This window comes from Dryas octopetala, chromosome 2 (genome assembly GCF_963921425.1).
Source record: "Dryas octopetala chromosome 2, drDryOcto1.1, whole genome shotgun sequence".
NCBI lineage: Eukaryota > Viridiplantae > Streptophyta > Magnoliopsida > Rosales > Rosaceae > Dryas > Dryas octopetala.
Genome location: NC_141367.1, coordinates 3,521,232 through 3,538,207, shown reverse-complemented (window position 1 = coordinate 3,538,207; position 16,976 = coordinate 3,521,232). Strand labels below are relative to the sequence as shown.

Sequence of the window (16,976 nt, the reverse complement as noted above, 5' to 3'; positions counted from 1 at the left end):
TGCCTCACTGATTTATTACCATTTTCTTGATGTTTGGTTCAAGAAAATGGTAACTTCGATCAAGAAAATGGTAACTTACCATTTCTTAAGAAAAAGTTACAATTTCTTGAGGAAAAAAATCAAAAAAATGATAATTTTGGTCATGATTGAGCTTGGTTACCACTTTCTTGAACCAAGTTACCATTTTCTTGATCGAACAATCAAAAAAGTTGTAACTTGGTTTGAGGCAAGGATTTGGTTACCATTTTCTTGATGTTTGGTTCAAGAAAATGGTAACTTCGATCAAGAATGTGGTAAGTTACCAAATCTTAATCAAGAGTTACCACTATCTTGAGGGATGCATAAAAAAAAAAGGTAAAACTTGTTTATCTTTTTTTTTTATTTTTTAATGTGTAGGCATTGTATGCCTCCAGTCATGATAGAAGCTCCCTATAGATATCATTTTCTTTTTCTTTCCCTTTGAATTAATAGTCCTGCAGGAAGCAATGGGCAACATCTTTTCAGTCTCCTTATCAGGTGATACCATGGTTTCTGGCTGCGGGGATTCCATTATCGGACAACAACAATATGTACTTAAACTCGATGAAAACCTTGAAGCATTGACAACTTCTTTGCAAGAACTAACGTCTATTAAGAATGACGTTAAGAAAAGGATTGAGATCGCTGAGCAGCAACAATTCAAGAAGCAGTTGGACCATGTACAATGGTGGATTTCAAGTGTGGAAACTATAGAGGCTCAAGTCAATGAAGTTGTAAACGATGGCATTCAAGAGATTGAGAAGTTATGTTGTGGAGGTAACTGTTCAAAAAACTACATGTCCAGCTACAAGTATGGAAAAATAGTGGTTAAAAGGTTGGTGCAAGTCTCTGATTTAAAGAGCAAGGGAGTTTTTGAAGAGGTGGCAGAAACCTTACCTGCACCTTTAGTCAGTGAAAGACCTATTGAGCCTACTGTGGGCATGGAATCCATGTTTGATTAGGTTTGGAGGCACCTTGAAGATCAACAAGTGGGAATAATTGGCATATATGGAATGGGAGGGGTGGGAAAGACAACCCTCCTAACCCAAATCAATAACAACTTCCTTCACACTCTTAATGATTTCAATATTGTGATCTGGGTAATGGTCTCCAAGGACCTCGATCAAACTTGAAAGTATTCAAGATTAGATTGGTGAAAAGATTGGGTTTGCCAACGATGCATGGAAGCAGAAAGCGCAACATGAGAAGGCTGAAGACATCTTCAGTGTCTTGAGCAAAAAGAAGTTTGTGTTATTATTGGATGATATATGGGAGCGAGTTGAAATAACAAAAGTAGGAGTTCCTGTTCCTGACAATTGAAACAAGTCCAAGATAGTCTTCACCACTCGCTTCGAGGATGTATGTGGTGATATGGATGCACACAAGAAGATTAGAGTGGAGTGTTTGACATGGGACAAAGCATGGGAATTGTTTCAGGAGAAGGTTGGGAAACAAACACTTCTTATTGATCCAGGTATTCCCAAGCTTGCTAAAACTGTGGCAAAAGAGTGTGGTGGTTTACCACTTGCACTAGTTACAGTTGGTCGGGCCATGGCTTGCAAGAAAACTCCACAAGAATGGAATCATGCAATTCAAGTTTTGAAGAAATCAGCCTCGGAGTTTGCAGGCATCGGAGATAAGGTGTTTCGTCTCTTAAAGTTTAGTTATGATAATTTACCTAGTGAGAAAATCAAATCTGGCTTCTTATATTGTGCTTTATTTCCAGAAGATTATCGCATATCTAAATATGAATTATTATATTATTGGATGTGTGAGGAAATATTGGAAGAATATGCTAATATGGACGAAGCACTAAATGAGAGTTACCATATCATAGGTACTCTTCTTAATGCATGTTTGTTTGAAGCACCTAACGAAAGTTGTGTAAAAATGCATGATGTCATTCGGGACATGGCATTGTGGTTGGCTTGTGATCTAGAGGAATCAAACAAGAGTTTAATTGTGCACACAAGTGCTAATTTGATTGAAGTACCACAAGTTGAAAAATGGAAGAACGCAAAAAGGGTGTCATTAATGGCTAATCATATTGAACATTTAATTGAAACACCAGAATCTCTCAATCTGTTGACCTTGTTTCTTGGAGGAAATCATTTCAAAATGATTGTCGAAAGCTTCTTTGATTTTATGCCTACTCTGCAAGTTTTGGATTTGTCTGACAATAAGGAGTTAACCCGACTACCATCTAGAATTTCAAACCTGCACTACAAGAAAAACCTTCATATATATCAGTGATAAACCGATATCTATTTAGGTTTCCAACCGATATAATGCGTGCCGATATCTATTCTCCCATATTACATATCGGTTATTCACTGATGTCTATATTATATTAGATATCGTATTTGTTTGATAATCCGATATGATATACCATCATTGTTATCAGATATTAATGATTTCTGATATCTTAAAAACTACATTCCGATATGTAAGATACTTATGATATCGTCTTGGTACTTAAAATCAGATATAAAATGAGTATAGCATATCGGTTTTGTAATTAAAATCTGATATAAAAGATGGATAACATATCCGTTTTGTTACTAAAATCTGATATAAAAGATTTATAGCATATCGGTTTTGCAATTAAAATCTGATATAAAAGGTGCATAGCATATCGGTTTTGAAATTAAAATCTGATATAAAAGGTGTATAACATATCGGTTTTGCAATTAAAATCTGATATAAAAAGTGTATAACATATCGGTTTGGCAATTAAAATCTGATATAAAAATATTATTTAGATATCGATTTTTTTTAAAAAAAATGATGTTGAAACTTCATTCCTTATCGTTGCATTTTTACATAATCTGATATGCAATAGGCTTCTGATATTGATAAAAACTAATTGGTAAATATTCATCCACTGAACAATTACTAAGCTTCTACACCATAATTCAACTTAAATTCTTCCATTCATATAAATGAATCCAACATCCAAACTCAGTAATGAAGTTAACAAAATAAGATTACAAATCCATATAGACTTATGGATAGCCCTCATCATTTATACCCCAAAATCACTATCCATCTCTAGCTAGCTAGATCCTAATTAAACACATGCCAACATGTACAAAAATAATGAAGGCATAACAGTGCAATTCAGCTAGGCCTAAATTCTGCCTATACAAAAGATTTGAATGTGAACTAGCTAGTATATATCTTCATATCTACAACAAAATGCTCAAAAAGTTACCAAAAACATGCATGTTAGTCTAAATAAAATTCATGGAAACATAATCTCCCCATTCAACCCGGACTTCATCTATTTGTTCTTGTGTGTAACTGCTCCTCCTGCTCTTCAGGTTACTCCACTGAAAAACAAGAAAGAAAAGTGCATTCAGCAAGGATCCCAAAGGGCATTAAAAAAATATAGGCCAAAAGCATGAATAAAATTGTAGCAAGTATTGAATTTAGATGGCTGCAATCTTATGTAAGTTATATATCATCTAAATTCAATACTTGCTGATATATAAGTTATATATCATCTGAATTTAGATGGCTGCAATCTTATGTAAGTTATATATCATCTAAATTTATCTGATATATTGAATTCAGATGGCCTACATTTCGTGCATTCAGCAAGGGCTTTCAAATGGCTGCACATATATATGATTCAAAAAATGGATCATGCAAGTATAAATGAGTAGTCACAGTATCAGCCTAGCTAGCTAGAGTTCAGCAATAATGCAAGTAAAAAATAATGGAAATAGAAGAGAAATGCAGACCATCAACCCAAACACACTCTTTAATGCACACAGCACCAACCCAAACACACATACACAGAAAAAATTAAAAAGATGCAAAGCCAGAAAACAAAGTCTTAAAAACCAGCAACAAAGTCTTAAAAACCAACAACAAAGTCCTAGCTAGGCCATCCCTTCCTCCTGTAATTCCCTTTTACAAGTTTCCCAAGTTAGAACTGTACAAAGGATAGCAAAATATACCAGTCAACTGCCCCAATAGGAGTAAGTATTCTAACCTGCGACTCATATGCAAGGGTTGTGTCCTCAACTATTTCCTTCATGTACCTCATGACATAATATCCACATTCAACACCACCTGGTTGTTTAGGACACTACAGACAAGCAAAGGAAATTACATAGAGTTATACTTAATTAAATTAGTCCAATGTGTAAGACATAGACACTTACATAGAGATGCTTCCAAGTTGGTGATTTCGGACCTTTCCTTCCCGTAACCCCATTAAATTGTCTAATAGCACTAGTTCAGACAAAATATCAATTTAAGTTATATATCACAATTTAATATACAATCCATATTATGTAAGATGGTACATATTAATTTAGACTTTTAATTGTTCTCTTAAGTAAAATTGGCTAAGAGCTGGTTTCAATTTGTTTCCACAGCATATGAAACATTTCACTCACTACTAAACACAGTTTTCTTTCTTGTGCTTCTTTTTATGTTGTGTTCAGATTCATATAAGAGAACAATTAAAAGTCTAAATTTGTTGTCCACAAAGCCATATCAAAATGAGGAACTTACAAATAAAGTTGTGATCCCAAGATTCATAGCCAAAATTTTAAATTTCGGACTATTAACATATCCACCACCTGGGCTGGATATATCATCAATATCTAACAACTCAATAATATGATCCTCAACATGCACATGAATATTCATGTAGGCCAACTGCAAACCATTGAACCTCTCACATGTAAGAAATAAAGCAAGAATATGGCTTACAAATTGTGCTCACACACAGATAAGAAAACAAACAAGGTCAAGAATATCTACAAAAAAAAAAAAGCTTAATTATTCACATGCAAACTGGAACTAATTCCCTCAATTGTGTTCTACCAAATCCACTTTTGAGCATGCAGCAGAAGACATACTGAGACACATAGCTCCAGGTGCTACTAGATCAAGTCAATTCAAACCTGATAAGAGTCAAATGTCCTCCCATCACTAATCCCAGCCATTAAATCAATAGTATGTGAGTTCCCTTCCTGAAATTATCAAGTAGGATAACATTAAATCCATAGCTGCTTCATAATGGATTCTGGGGGGTGGGGAGAATTTAAGGAATGGGATGAAAAAAGATACCACATAACCAAAAAAGACAAAAATCACACTGGGATAACATACCATAAGGCTTATTTCTTCTGGTGAGACAATCTTTATCCAGTCAATGTCAGCACCTTGTACCTACAAAATATAAGCCTTTATGAGAAACTACAAAGGCAAAGCTGGCAGATTCAACATGAAGAAAGAAGGTGTGTGACCGATAACACTACAAGAATAATAGGGTTTACCATCTGATGGGAAACAGTCACCTTCCCCACTCACAGGGACTCTTAAGAGTCACCAAAGTCCAATGGTGACAGTGCAGCCACCCTTAGCATGACAGTCTCACAGGATGGGGTCCGTATTGGCCTACAGGGTATGTTTCTATATCAATCCTTCTCTATTTTCCATTTTATGTATTTTTTTGATTAAACATAACCTGCCAATGTGTCAGGCGGCAGGCCTTGTTGTCTAATATCATTCATTGCCCACTAACAGTCCCTTAATAAAAAAATTTCATGGGGACAAAAGGAGCAACAGTCGCTGAAATTTTCAAAATTAAAAAAATTGGGGGAATCCAACAATTCCCCCATTGTTAAAATTTTATAACTATTCAGATTTGTAAATAAATTTAATATACAAGAATACATATTGTATTTTTTATTTAGCCTCTCATCAATCCATGTAATTTCATCACCATAGCCTCTCATCTGCAAACAAACACAATAATATTAGCTAAGAGTATAGCCCAAAGATCGTAATATCTCAAAGAAGAAAAACACTTGGCAAATAATATAGAGAACAGTTTTGCGAGCATTTTCAACCAAGAAAATTCAAACAGTCCTTACACAAAAAGTAGCATTATAAAGCCATCATTAGATTCATTACAATCACCAAACCAGAATTGGAATACTAAAATGCCCCCTTTTTTTATAAGAAACTAGCCCCTGTTCTAATCATGGCATGTTTAAATAGCAAAAAGGAAAGTTCAAATGGCTATGCGTAAAGCACAACAAATGGATTTTCTTGACTTACCCATATGCCTCATAATAACACATATAAATACTAGTACTAGGAACCATGACTAATCACAGATCTGGACTACCTACACAATCAAAAATAAAATAGGAAAAAAACCATGAAATGATATCATTAGTATATGGTATAATCTATTGATACAATTTTTATGAATCTCACAAAAACCCAATACAGTATCAACACGATATGTAGGTAAATATCTTAAATAGCTTTTAACAAAAAAATCACTGGAACACTAACATAAAGCATAACATGACTCTTAACAAAGCATATTTAGAAAAAGATAAAAGGGGGCACTATTGATGCTCCCTAAAGAGCACTCCCCTACCACTAAACGCCTTTTAAGAAAGTCTTTGGGATAAGAATTGATTCTATAAAACAAACCAAATGAGCAAGTCAATCAACTGTGCACAGTACTATAAACCACCAATTTTAAAGGTCTAACAACTGTTTAATTGAAATGAACAAATAAATTTACTAATTTACCCCCTCCATATATAATTGATTCTACTTCAAAAAAGGGGTACTTATTAGTTATTACAAAGCTATATCAAGTACCAATACAAAAGCTGCATATTCAAAGAGCAGTGGATGATAAAAGAACAGAACTTTTTTATCCTTTACTTGAAAACTTGTCCAGACGGCCTTTTAACTTTTTAAAAGTCAAATTCGAAACCATAGGATGATAGTTCAACTACTAGAGTCCATACAAAGAAAAATAAAGCATTTATTGTGAATTTGTGATAGATTACAAATTAATTACCATTAAACAACTTCTTTTAATTTACACCCAAAAAAAAAAAAAAAACTACTTTTAATGAGAATAAAGTACAAAAAGAAAAACCACAAATAATAAATCAGATAAAAAATTCGCAATTTGAATTGGAATACTAAATTCAGACCTCAACTACAGACATGCAAGATTAATGATTATAAAAAAAATGGAGAACTCCAATTCCAAACAAATGAAAGAAGATTCGTAAAACCCAAATCAAATCAAAATGATGTCACGGGAAGGACCCATAATTCAGATCTCAATGGAGCAAGTGCAGGAGAAAAAATTAGCAACACCCAAATCAAAATCTATGAATAACCATAACCAACATTCAGAAGCAAAACAAAAACCCCTAAACAGAAATCCTACATCCTTAATCCCTAAACAGAAACCCAAATTAAAAATTACTTAAATCCCTAAACAGAAACCCAAATTAAAAATTACCGAAATCCCTAAACAGAAACCTAAATTAAAAATTACCTTAGATTGGCGATGGGTGACTAGGTGAGAGTCGGGACGGACGATGGGTTATAAATAGAGAGGATGGTGGTGAGACAGAGAGATGGAGGCCATGATGAGATAAAGAGAGGATGGTGGTGAGACGGAGGGAGGGAGGCGACGATGACTGCGTGAGACAGAGAGATGGATGAGACGAGAGAGGATGCGGCGAGAGAGAGAGAGAGAGCTGTGGTGACGGCGACGTCGAGAGAGCTGTGGCGACGGCGACGGCGAGAGAGCTGGCGACGATGGCGAGAGAGAGAGAGCTAGAGGCTGAGGGTTGAGGGAGGCGTGCGATGCGAGTGTGAGGGAATGTGTGTGTTTGATCGAGAGGCCAGTGAGAGATATCGTGACTTAGGTTAGGAAACTCAGCCAAAATTTTTAAGTCGGGGGAAATGTGTTTTTTTAGGTGAAATATAGTTATCAGTTATGATTTTTAGATATCAGTTTTATCTATTTGTTAATCAAAAATACAAAATTAAGATATCTAAAGAAAAAAATGGTGATATGTTAATGAATTAAGATATCATTTAAAAAATTAACTGATATCTAAAAATTTATAATATCAGTTAATATAAAAACTGATATTAAAATAGTGATATGTATTAAAGTTTTTCTTGTAGTGCTGATTTCATTACAACATCTAAATTTGTCAGGAACTGGTATACGTGAGCTGCCAATTGAGTTGAAGGCCTTGGTAAGGCTAAAATATTTGAACTTGCAGTTTACGAACAAGCTTGAATTTGTTCCACCACATATAATATCAAGTTTTTCCATGCTAAAAGTTTTAAGAATGTTGGGTTGCGGTCATTACAAATTTCCTTTTGACAGTGAAAAAGCCATGTTGGATGAATTGCATTGTTTGAAACACCTACACCTCTTTACTTTGAGCATAAGAACTACCTCTTGCTTCAAACAGTTGTTCAGCTACCATAACTTAGTGACCTGCACTCAAGTTCTTAGTATTGAAGTTTTGAGCAATACGGAGCTTCTTGATATATCATCTTTGGCGAATATGAAACATCTTGATTCCCTTCACTTTAATTTGTGTAATGATTTGGAACAAGTGAAGGATAATTGGGAAGCACGAGGTCCCAATGATCCTCAGGGCTCAATCATGATGAACCAAAGTTGCTTCCTTGGTCTTCAACATGTACTTGTATTTGGATGCAACAAGCTGAAGGATCTGACATGGCTCATTTTTGCTCCAAATCTCATCAATTTAGCTGCACTAGAATGCTCTGAAATGGAAAAATAATCAATTTTGAAAGATTGGGCGGAGTGGCAGATGTGGTAAAAGAGTTGAACCCATTTGCAAAACTTAAACAGTTGTATTTGAGCAGTCTGCCATTGTTGAAGAGCATATATGAAAATGCCTTACCCTTTCCATATCTGAAGGAAGTCAGTATATCTAGATGTTCAGCACTGAAGGAGCTGCCACTCAACTCTAGCAGTGCCCAAGGATGCAATATCATCATCAAAGGAGATGACGAGTGGTGGAATGGCTTAGAGTGGGAGGACCAAGTTGCTCGAAATGCTTTCCTTCCCAGCTTTAGACCCTCTTAAGGGGCTTCCATATGGAGGACCATAATTAATTACAAAACCATAAGGTGGATCTCACTTCCAGGTAGTATTCTTACCTATACTCTTGTACTTAGATGCCTTTCTGTACATGTTTGAATTCACTTCAATGTGAAAGATTCCCTTGTTGTTCACTATCTCATAATTTTTCATGTATATACTACCAAATTAATTAAATTTATGCATTTTACTTTGTTAGATCCATCTTCCCCAAAGTTTGTGAATCTCTTCATATGATTTTAGGCTAAATTTCACTTTTGGTTCCTGTGATTTCATCCAATTTTCACTTTAATCCTTGTGGTTCAAGAAGTTTCAATCAAGTCATTGTAGTTTACTTTAGTTGTAATCATAGCCAAATTCATAACTTTTTCAAATTCATTTTTACGGTTTGATGACATGGCAGTGACATTGCAACTCTACACATGCAGAATCTGTATCCCTATACAATATATGTGTCAAGGACGAGATTAATATTTTGTATCCTTGTACGCATACAAAGTTTGTTGTGTATGGTTTGCTCTAAGACATTAGTTTGGTTGAATGTTTGTGCGATTGACTTTGTACCTGGCTTACTAATCAGGAAATGATGCTTCATATGAAGTTGAGCCTGCTGAATCGACTAGAAGACCTGCTAGCTGTTACTAATTTTCTGACTGTTCTTCACATTGCCATATTTGGTATCTTTTTACATGAGGTGGTGTGACAGATGACAAACTTACTTCAAAATCTGATTTGCAATTGCATTTGAGAATGCTCCTCATTACAGTTGTGTGCTTGTGTGCACACAAAGAGACTGTCTCTTTGTCTGTGTGTCCGCCCATGCAAGCATGTGCATGTATTTGTATGTGTGGCTGCTCGATCAAAATCCACCTTACAAGTTACAAGGTTGCAGTTGCACTACATGCAATCAAGGCCAAATTTGCAGTTTTGTTAATTTTCGTGATATCTCATTTTAAGCTGTTTTCTTGTTTTTCTTTGCTAATTAAAATTTTGATGACACAATTGGCGTTGAAGCCTGGCCTATCTATTCTGACTTCATAAAATCTTAAAGTAGCTCTGTGTATATACTATTGATATTTTTACATGGATAGCATTGCATCAGTTAAAAAAATTTGAAGCTGCTGATGGGGGGACTGCATATGTTTAATTACCACAAAAAAAAAAAAAAAAAGGATGGCATATTATATATTATTGATTGATTACAAATGGTCGGTGACATGTAATTAATCTTTAGCTATCCTTATGGCTTCAAGCTAGCTGGTAGATAGAAACCAGAAGACCATTTTAACTTTTAAATTCAAAACTATCTACTCGTATTCTGCTTTTGCTAGTAGATATAGTAGTGAACTTTTCCTGGCTGTCTTTATATGTGTTTTAAAGACGCTGATTGTTTTAATTGACACAATAGATTTTGAATGGAAATCAAACTTTAACAAACTGTGTACAAAATAATTCAGTATCTGAGACCTTCAGGATTGATCCCACCATTGTTTCTGATGCTTTTCAAGGTCTTCTAAAGCCCGACACCCCTTCAATCTTCAACCAAACCTTTATGGAAGCTCCCATGGACCCAATAAAACTTCAAAGATGAGCCAAAAACACAACACCACGAAAATTTCAAATTCAGCTAGAGGCTGCAGCATTATTGTCATGCATTATTGTCATGGTATCAGTTTGAGGACTATAGGAGGGAGTAGGGACAGAAAAACAAGTCAACATTTTTCTTTGTCTAAACCGGCAATGAGATTTCTAAGTCTTGACAGCCAAAAAAAAAGAATTCAAAGTCGTACCAACCAACCGCCAAATATTCCTAACAGGTAAAATCCCCTACTGCCACTACAAGAAAAATGAGCAATGCTCACTATTTTATATACCAAACTTGCAGCAGGTTGCAATTGCCCAAAAACCAATATACACGGTTTTGGCTTTGACTCTATATGTCACCCCCTTTTAGTTTGTTAAAACTAACTAAAGTGTGTGAATATGGCTTATGGGGTGACTATTTGCACACCTTTTTTTTTTTTAATGTATTTGCACACCCCTCATCACTTAATTAGTGATTTTACAAATTTGCCCCATTGTAAAAAGACCCTAAAGCCCTCCCCCAACACACCTCATCTCTCTTTTCTCTTCTCTGCTCCCATGTCCCACCCTGTGCCTTGCCCCACTTGCCGACCCTCTCTCTCTCTCCTTCCCTCTCTCTTCTCTCCCTTTCTCCCTTCCCAACCGTGCCTTGCCCAGCTCCCCATCTCTTCAGCTTCTCTCTCCCCTCTCCGGCTCCTCACTTCTCCAAGCACAGCACCACCCTCCTTTCTCTCTCTCTCTTCTCTCCGCAGCACCACCCTACTCTCTCTCTCTTCTCCCGGCAGCACCACCCTCCATCTCTCTCCTCCCCTCCGAACACCAACTTAAAAAAAAATAGTTGCAGGTTCGGCAAACCAGTGCCAAACCTGGCTATTTCATTCAGCAGTCATCCGCTGAATAGAACAGGATTGTTCGGCGGGCACCTGCCGAACAAAACAACCAGGTTCGGCAGAACCTGCAACTTTTTTTTTTAAAGTTGGTGTTCAGAGGGGAGGAGAGAGAGGGAGGGTGGTGCTACGGGGAGAAGAGAGAGAGAGAAAAGAGGGTGGTGCTGCATGGAGAGGAGAGAGAGAGAGAGAGATGAGGGTGGTGTTGCAGGGAGGGTGGTGTTGCCCTGGGAGGAGAGAGAGAGAGAGAGAGAGAGAGAAAGAGAGGTGGTCGGGTGAGGGAAGGAGAGAGGGAGGGAGGTGGTCGGGATGAGGGAGGGGGAGGGGGAGGAGGAGGGGCTGGGTGTGTGTTTTTTTTTTTTTAGTCTGAGTTGATGGGGTGTGTTATGGTGAGAAATTTTGTGAAATTGATAAAATATAAGTATTAGGGTAATTGGAGGGGTGTGTTAAAAAGAAATTTTAAATTTTAGAAAAGTATAGGAGGTGTGAGAGAAAAAAGTATGCAAAAAGAAAAAAAATGAGTGCAAATAAAAACACCCTTATTTTAACCAACTATTATTATAAATGGTACTTGGTGCAACTATTGAGCATTAGCTCCTTAAACAGTGAGAAAGAAAAGAAGAGGGATCCACAAAACTTAATATGTTGTAAAGCCACTAACTTCATAACAAAATTTGTGTTAAGCAACAATTAACATGTGGTAAGGCGTGCTCTCCAATACAATCTGAGATCTAACCCGTAGACCTTCTAATTGATAAGGGTAAGCTATCAAACACATTGTGCGAAGTGTGAACTAAAATATGAGAGCATATTTCCTACCAGTTTTTTCGTACTGGTTTGATACCAAATTAAAATCTTGGCCATTGAAATAAATATGAGAACATATTCCTTATCAGTTTTCGTACTCGTTTGGTACCAGGTTAAACTCTTAGCCATTGAAAATAAAGTAGATAAAAAAATAGTAAGGAGAGAAAGAAAAAGCCAAATATGGTAGGGGATTTGCTCTCCTAAAATATCGACATTTGCAAATTAAAAAAAGAAAAAAAAAAAACCTATTCACACTCCATTATAGATAGATAGATATAGACATAAAAGAATTGGAGCCCCTATAAAAGTGGGTTCCTGTGCGGTGGCGCCTCTTGCACCACCCAGGGCTGACCCTAATTAATTTCATCTAACAATACGGGCTGCAGCCACTTCAGAGTTCACATTGTCGACCTTTTGTGGATCTCCATAAAATCATTATTTGTTTGGTCATGTGCGGAGGTTATTTTGGGCACGAAATGTGCAAAGATTATGGGTTTGTAAAGGAGAGTTATTTTTGTAAGTTTCACATTAAAAGAGGCTATTTCAGGTTAAAGCCCAATTTTGTTTAGGTATGCAACAAAGTAAACCACTAACAAAAAAGAACTTTTGGGTCAGTAAAGGAGCCGGCTGACGAAGAAACAAACGAGGAAGCACACACAACCATCAAATTATTAAGAGAAATACTATTTGGCCCAAAACTACTGATCAAATTACTTGGAACAAATGAAGTGGCAGCCAGTAGGGGTGGGTTTTTTAACCGACCAAATCGAAAAACCAACATACCGACCGACACCAAACCAATCGGTGTGGTATTGTTTTGTGATTTTTTGGTATCGGTAAGATAACCGAATTGAACCGCTATACTCAGCGTTGGAAACAATGGTAATCTCCCCCCACCGACAATTACCGATACCAAAATGCTATACTTCTTCTTCTTCTTCTGCAGCTTGCAACGTCGCCGGTGCTGTGTTGCCTCCAAGAAGAAGATAATAGAGCTGGCATTTGGCAGTGTTGTCGTTGAAGAAAAGAGAGGTGAGAGATGGTGACCGACGACCACCGAGAAGTCGACCAACCACCACCAAAATCGAAGCCGTTGATAACCGAACTTGTTAGTAGCCGTGGCGGTTGTGAGTCTGGCCTTGTTGGTGTCGGCACGGTAGTCGATTACGCTACATCGGTTCGTTTACTAAACCGATTCCACCCTTAGCAGCCAGGGTGTTTTAATACATACAAAAAATTCCCGAAACGGAAAATAACCAGTTAATCACTTCTCAGTGAAATGGAGGCTCTAAGTTTCTGCGTTTGAGGATGATGATGGCGAAAATTGTCGCTGAAAGAGCTCCACTACTACTCACTCTTCTCCAAAACGGTATGCCTTCTCCCTATACTCTGTTTGGGCTTCTCCGAACCCACTTTTCCTCTTTTTCTGTCAATAATTTTCGTACTGTTCCTGTTACTGCTCTGGGTCCTAACAAAATCACTGATTTTGAGGCTTTGGTACAATCGCGTTGTAAATCTGATACTCTTGGGTTAGATGAAGCTTTGGGTTTCTTCAATTCCATGATTCAAATCAAACCCATTCCCTCTATTTGGGCTTTTAATCATTTGTTTGGGACACTCTCCAAGATGAACCAATATTCCACTGTTGTTTCGATGTTTAAACAGTTAATGTTCATGGGTAATGCTCATTTCCAACCTGAAGTTGGTACAATGAGTATTGTTATCAATTGCTTGTGCCGTCTGAATCGGGTGGACTTAGGTTTCTCTGTTTTAGCAATTACCCTCAAACATGGTCTTCAACCCAATGCTTTTACTTTAAGTGCTTTGCTTCATGGGCTTTGTAACTCTAGCTCCATGGATGAGGCAATGGAGTTGTTCCACAAAATAAAAGAGAAGGGATATGCATGCAATGAAGTCACATATGCTACTCTAATTAATGGGTTATGCAAAGCCGAGAAAGTTTGTGAGGCAGTCGGTGTGCTCAAGGAGATGCATGAGAATGGAAGGTTGAAGCCTGACCCAGCATGCTACAATCCTATCATTGACAGTCTCTGTAGAGAAAGACAAATAGATGAGGCCTTGGCCATATTTCGAGATATGATCAATAAAGGTGTTGTACCAAATATCATCATTTACACTTCATTGATTCATGGGTTATGCAACTTGGGTCATTGGGAAGAAGCCAAAAGATTCTTGTTCTGCATGACTGCAAAAGGCATAAAGCCTGATGTTGTCACTTTTACTTAATTTCTGCTTTGTGCAAGTCTGGTAAGTGGCAAGAAGCCGTGCAGTTATTTCAAAACATGATTGGCTGTGGAACCTTTCCTAACATTGTTACATTCAATGCTGTATTGGATGCTTTATGCAAAGAAGGGAAGACAACAGAGGCACTTAATCTTTTGGAAGAAATGATCCATGGAGGTCTAAAGCCTAATCTCGTCACCTACAACTCCTTAATTAATGGATTGTGCCATTCCGGCCAACGGAAAGAAGCCATAAAGCTGTTTAAAAGAATGATGGATGAAGCAATACCACCAGATGTTGTAACTTTTACCACTCTAATAAATGCTCTTTGCAAGGACAGAATGACCAAGGAAGCCCTTGCCATGTTAGAGGTAATGGCTCAAAGAGGTCTAAGACCTGCCGTTGTCACTTACAACTTTCTAATTTCTGGCATGTGCCGTACAGGTCAATGGGAAGAAGCCACAAGGTTGTTTGATGAAATGGTAGGTCAGGGTATCTTACCAATTCCAAAAACTTTGGAAGTACTTTTGGATTCTCTCTGCAGAGAAAGGATGACAAAAGAGGCTCACAAAGTATTTGAGGAAAAATTTGAATATGGTATGGAGCTTAGCACGAGAACTTACCGTATGCTGATTTATAGTTATTGTTGGATTGGAAAGATAGAGAAGGCAAAGAATGTCTTTAAGTTAATGGCGGTTAAGGGTCATGTGCCTGATATTGCTCTCTATAAAACCTTGGTCAATGGCTATGTAAAAGGTAAGAGAATAGATGAAGCATTGAGACTTGTTAAGGAAATGATCCAAAAAGGTTTGATGCCTGATCTGGAAATGCGGGAAACTTTGAGAGGTTTCCATCCTAAAAGGCATGTAGCATCTGCAGAATAATCCTGTGGCATCTTGAATGCTAATTATGTCATGCCGAATTCTCTTTACATGGTTGAAATTTTATGATAATGTATAGAGGTCATATGTCATTGAACTTCTAATGACCAAAAAGTATTAGTGATGGTAACTTGAGAATGCAAGTCATTTCAAACATAATTGCATCAAAATAGTTTCTGCTCGATGCTGTGGATATGAATGACCAATGATTTCTGTGGTGTGTATTTTTGTTCCTGTACTGTGGAGAGTTTATTTTGTCAAATGGCTTTTGTAATGGTAATCTCTTTTGCAAGGAACATATGCAAATTGGTGCAGTATTTTATTTTATTAATTGAAATTATTTTTAAAAAAGGGGTCAACAAAGCTCAAAAAATGGGTCAAAACAATCGTAAACTTTATATACATCTATCTAGTCTATTCTATTGTGCATATATCGACCATATTTAAAAAAAAAAAAAAAAAAAAAAAAAAAAAAAAAAAAAAAAAAAAAATTCAAGATAGTATTACCATATTGTCCATCAGAAAAGAAAAATAAAGTTAAATATATGTTTTGCAAGGGTATGATTGGGCATGTGTTTGGTCTCCTGTAGCCTCTCCTCCCCATTGCAGCAGCCAGCAGTACCCCAATCAACTTTGCAAGCCTTTTGTGCATAGCAGTTACTCGGCCTCCATTATACTTTCAGCTTAGATTGTCTCTGCACATAACATATTTGCTCATTACTCATTTGCATCAGTAATAGCAATTGTTTGAACACAAAAAAAAATTCGCAAATCATACCAAAGATTACAAACCCATAAATTTCTCTAAAAAAGTTAGTTTCAAAACAAAATCAAAATCGAATGTTTTTGCCACAAACGAAAATAAGAGAAAGAAATCATCTATTTGAGATTGCCTTTAAATAAAATGCAAAAACAATTAATCTTGTAGGCCAACACAACAGGAAAAAAAATCCAAGCCAATCGACACCTATTTAGTTGCCTAATATGATTGGTTATGAGGGGTATTAGTCATTTTGTTCTAAAGAATTAATCAGTTGTTACTTCTATAAAACAAAGTTTCTATCAATCTTTCAACAAAAATACATAAATTGGGTAGGTATTTTGGTTAAAAATAAGTGCGTGCATATGGAATGCAAGCACTTTATGTCTCCAATGTCTTATATAACTCCAAATATATGTGACGACAAAGAAACCACGTTTTAGAATAAGAAATAAGATACTAATAGATAGATTATTCCTAGCAAAAGCACTATGGTTTCATCAATAATCATGAAATATTGCATGCATCATGATTCATGAACAAAACAACAGAAACATGGTTTCTTTTCATTTAAGTGATCCTTTCCTGCAATTTTTTGATGGTTTTCTTTTTCTTCTTTTAATTAATATGTTCACTATAGATAACTGATGTGATTAACCAATTGAATTTGTTAATTCTATTCAATAAGTCTGACCCCATTTTACTTCAGTATATTCATTCTTAGATCATTCCAATATGCCATTTTCATTCTAATTATTAAAAAATAGCCACAAAATGTGCAAATAACTGATGTCCCTCATGCAAGAGATGCAAGTTAAAGCTACAATATTATCATCCATTAGCGCATTTTTCAA

At 36.4% G+C, this 16,976-nt stretch overlaps 1 protein-coding gene and 2 pseudogenes across 7 annotated transcripts; 2 read left to right on the top strand and 1 right to left on the bottom strand.

Moving 5' to 3' along the window:
* The first annotated feature begins 485 nt into the window (after positions 1 to 485).
* Positions 486 to 8,944, top strand: LOC147292545 (putative disease resistance protein At5g63020 pseudogene; annotated as a pseudogene).
* LOC147292546 (uncharacterized) lies at positions 2,933 to 7,746 on the bottom strand. Of its 7 annotated transcripts, none has more exons than XM_086234241.1 (9): positions 7,361 to 7,746; positions 6,103 to 6,172; positions 5,316 to 5,777; positions 5,149 to 5,208; positions 4,941 to 5,009; positions 4,747 to 4,793; positions 4,191 to 4,260; positions 4,019 to 4,114; positions 2,933 to 3,350 (listed from the first exon to the last, which is right to left on the bottom strand). In XM_086234241.1, the coding sequence occupies exons 3-9, from the start codon at positions 5,316 to 5,318 to the stop codon at positions 3,252 to 3,254; spliced, it is 444 nt and encodes a 147-aa protein (XP_086090367.1). In that variant the 5' UTR covers positions 5,319 to 5,777; positions 6,103 to 6,172; positions 7,361 to 7,746; the 3' UTR covers positions 2,933 to 3,251. The 7 variants fall into 7 exon arrangements, 5 of the variants coding, with proteins under 5 accessions (XP_086090367.1, XP_086090365.1, XP_086090366.1 ...); XM_086234239.1 differs by having other exon boundaries at positions 5,149 to 5,209; positions 5,745 to 5,777; XM_086234240.1 differs by lacking the exon at positions 6,103 to 6,172.
* A 4,557-nt stretch (positions 8,945 to 13,501) lies between the features above and the next one.
* On the top strand, positions 13,502 to 15,412 carry LOC147292544 (uncharacterized; annotated as a pseudogene).
* Positions 15,413 to 16,976: the final 1,564 nt, after the last annotated feature.

What these genes read in the sequence shown, in the direction of transcription:
- LOC147292546 (XM_086234239.1), bottom strand. Translation starts at nt 5,767, where the DNA reads ATGGTGATGAAATTACATGGATT. An exon ending in GTGATGAAATTACATGGATT is followed by an intron (nt 5,210 to 5,744) that starts GATGAGAGGCTA and finishes TTATATTTTGTA; the next exon opens with GGTACAAGGTGCTGACATTG. An exon ending in TCTGTGTGTGAGCACAATTT is followed by an intron (nt 4,261 to 4,746) that starts GTAAGCCATATT and finishes TGTCTGAACTAG; the next exon opens with TGCTATTAGACAATTTAATG.